The sequence below is a fragment of the Verticillium alfalfae genome, genomic scaffold (assembly GCF_000150825.1).
Source record: "Verticillium alfalfae VaMs.102 supercont1.1 genomic scaffold, whole genome shotgun sequence".
Lineage (NCBI taxonomy): Eukaryota > Fungi > Ascomycota > Sordariomycetes > Glomerellales > Plectosphaerellaceae > Verticillium > Verticillium alfalfae.
In genome coordinates this window covers 1328415-1329882 of record NW_003315038.1, presented here as the reverse complement: position 1 = coordinate 1329882, position 1468 = coordinate 1328415, and the positions used below count along the sequence as shown (strand labels likewise).

The 1468-nt window shown below is 54.4% G+C and overlaps 1 protein-coding gene across 1 annotated transcript; it reads right to left on the bottom strand.

The window, feature by feature from the left end:
* VDBG_00407 (conserved hypothetical protein) lies at window positions 1–1131 on the bottom strand (the record flags this gene model as incomplete). The annotated part of the gene is made up of 3 exons (XM_003008680.1): window positions 1–265; window positions 559–747; window positions 860–1131. Coding segments are annotated over 3 exons (702 nt in total), but the record flags the coding sequence as incomplete, so codon positions are not given.
* Window positions 1132–1468: the final 337 nt, after the last annotated feature.

Below are 1468 nucleotides of genomic sequence, written 5' to 3'. Positions count from 1 at the left end.
GAATATGTTTTCCCGACTGAAGACAGCCTGATCTTCGTCGAATGCTGCCTCAACAAGGAACCTCTTTTTCGCCTTTTTCATGAAATTCATGTCAGCGCGTCGCCTTTTCCTGAAGCAGAAGTAAATTGTGGCGTTTTCGTTCAGCGCCAGCAGGTCTGACAGTGTTTCCAACAGTAGTGGGAACGCCGGCTCAAAGTACACGCAGTCGGCAGCTAGAACGACAGTAGGCTTTGAGTCAATCACGTCTTTTGGCAGCGACTCGCCCCTATAGCACGCAAGGAGGTATTAGCACCTGTACGCCACAAATCCACGATCAAATCACAATGGCAATATGAGGCATCTATCTTGTGGGGCAGACGGAAGCAGAACATGCTCGTTGCTGTTAGATGGACGCGGTGATGCGTCACTGTGCAAAGAGGCGAGATGTGTGCGCTCTGTTTCGAACGAGCATGGCGGCGATTAATGCGCCGGGACGAAAACCGCTTAGCACGACACATCCCCAGCGTGCGAGAGATCGATTCGAGTAAGCGCTCAATATGACAAGGACACAGAACGTACCAGTTCAATACCAAAGGCTTCACGTTGGATCCAAGGTCGTTCAAAGCAATATTGTGCTGCATCAAAGCGAACATTTCGTCTTGGTCGGTGAGGAGCAACGGCGACTCATGCATGCCTTGGTGGCCATCGGCCACGGCCCCATTGGCGACAGCCAGGCCAACGAGACCTCCGCCAGCACCGAGCTCCAGTCTGGACAATATGAGTCAGCGAAGTGCTTTCTGTGGTCCACAGATCCCCAGGTCCCCTAATTTTCTGGCGCGTTATCGACAGGTGGGGAGTGTGTGCGGGTGGCTGTACTCACATTCTCGCGTTGGCCATTTCCTCCCTGTGGTATCGAAGCATGTGCTTGGCGAGCACCATGCCAGCAGGCCATGTCTGACCGCCACAGCCGGAAGTGAGGTCTTCGTGAAGCTTCAGCGGCGTCGCAAGCAGACCCGATATGTCAAAGTTGGATGTCTGTGCCGCCTTGTACGCCGGTAGCGGTGTAAAGTCTTCTGCTAATGCAAGAGGGGAGAATTCGGGCGATGCCGCTGGATGCAGAGCAGCCGCCAAGGGACTGTCGAGGATCTTCATAGTGGCCGGGAAACCGCGATCTATTGTAAATAGCTGACTGGAGTATTGGGACAGCACGTCGATGGTGTGCAGCCGTCGTCTCCAGACGGGCAGAAGGGTGATGAGGGAGATGGTGCGCAAGGGACGATCTGAGGGACAAACGCACAGCAAGAAGGAAAGGGGGATGCTACTTCCTCAGAATAGACCCTATCGCGTTTCCCTCGCCTGTCTTCACCGCTGATAGCGCCTTTCCTCCGAAGTCCGATACTGACCTTGATGAGTTGGATGACGCTCTAGACCCCTCATCGTCCCTTTCCGCCACGTCTGGGTCCCTTCCATTTTTCCCAACTAGCCAGGG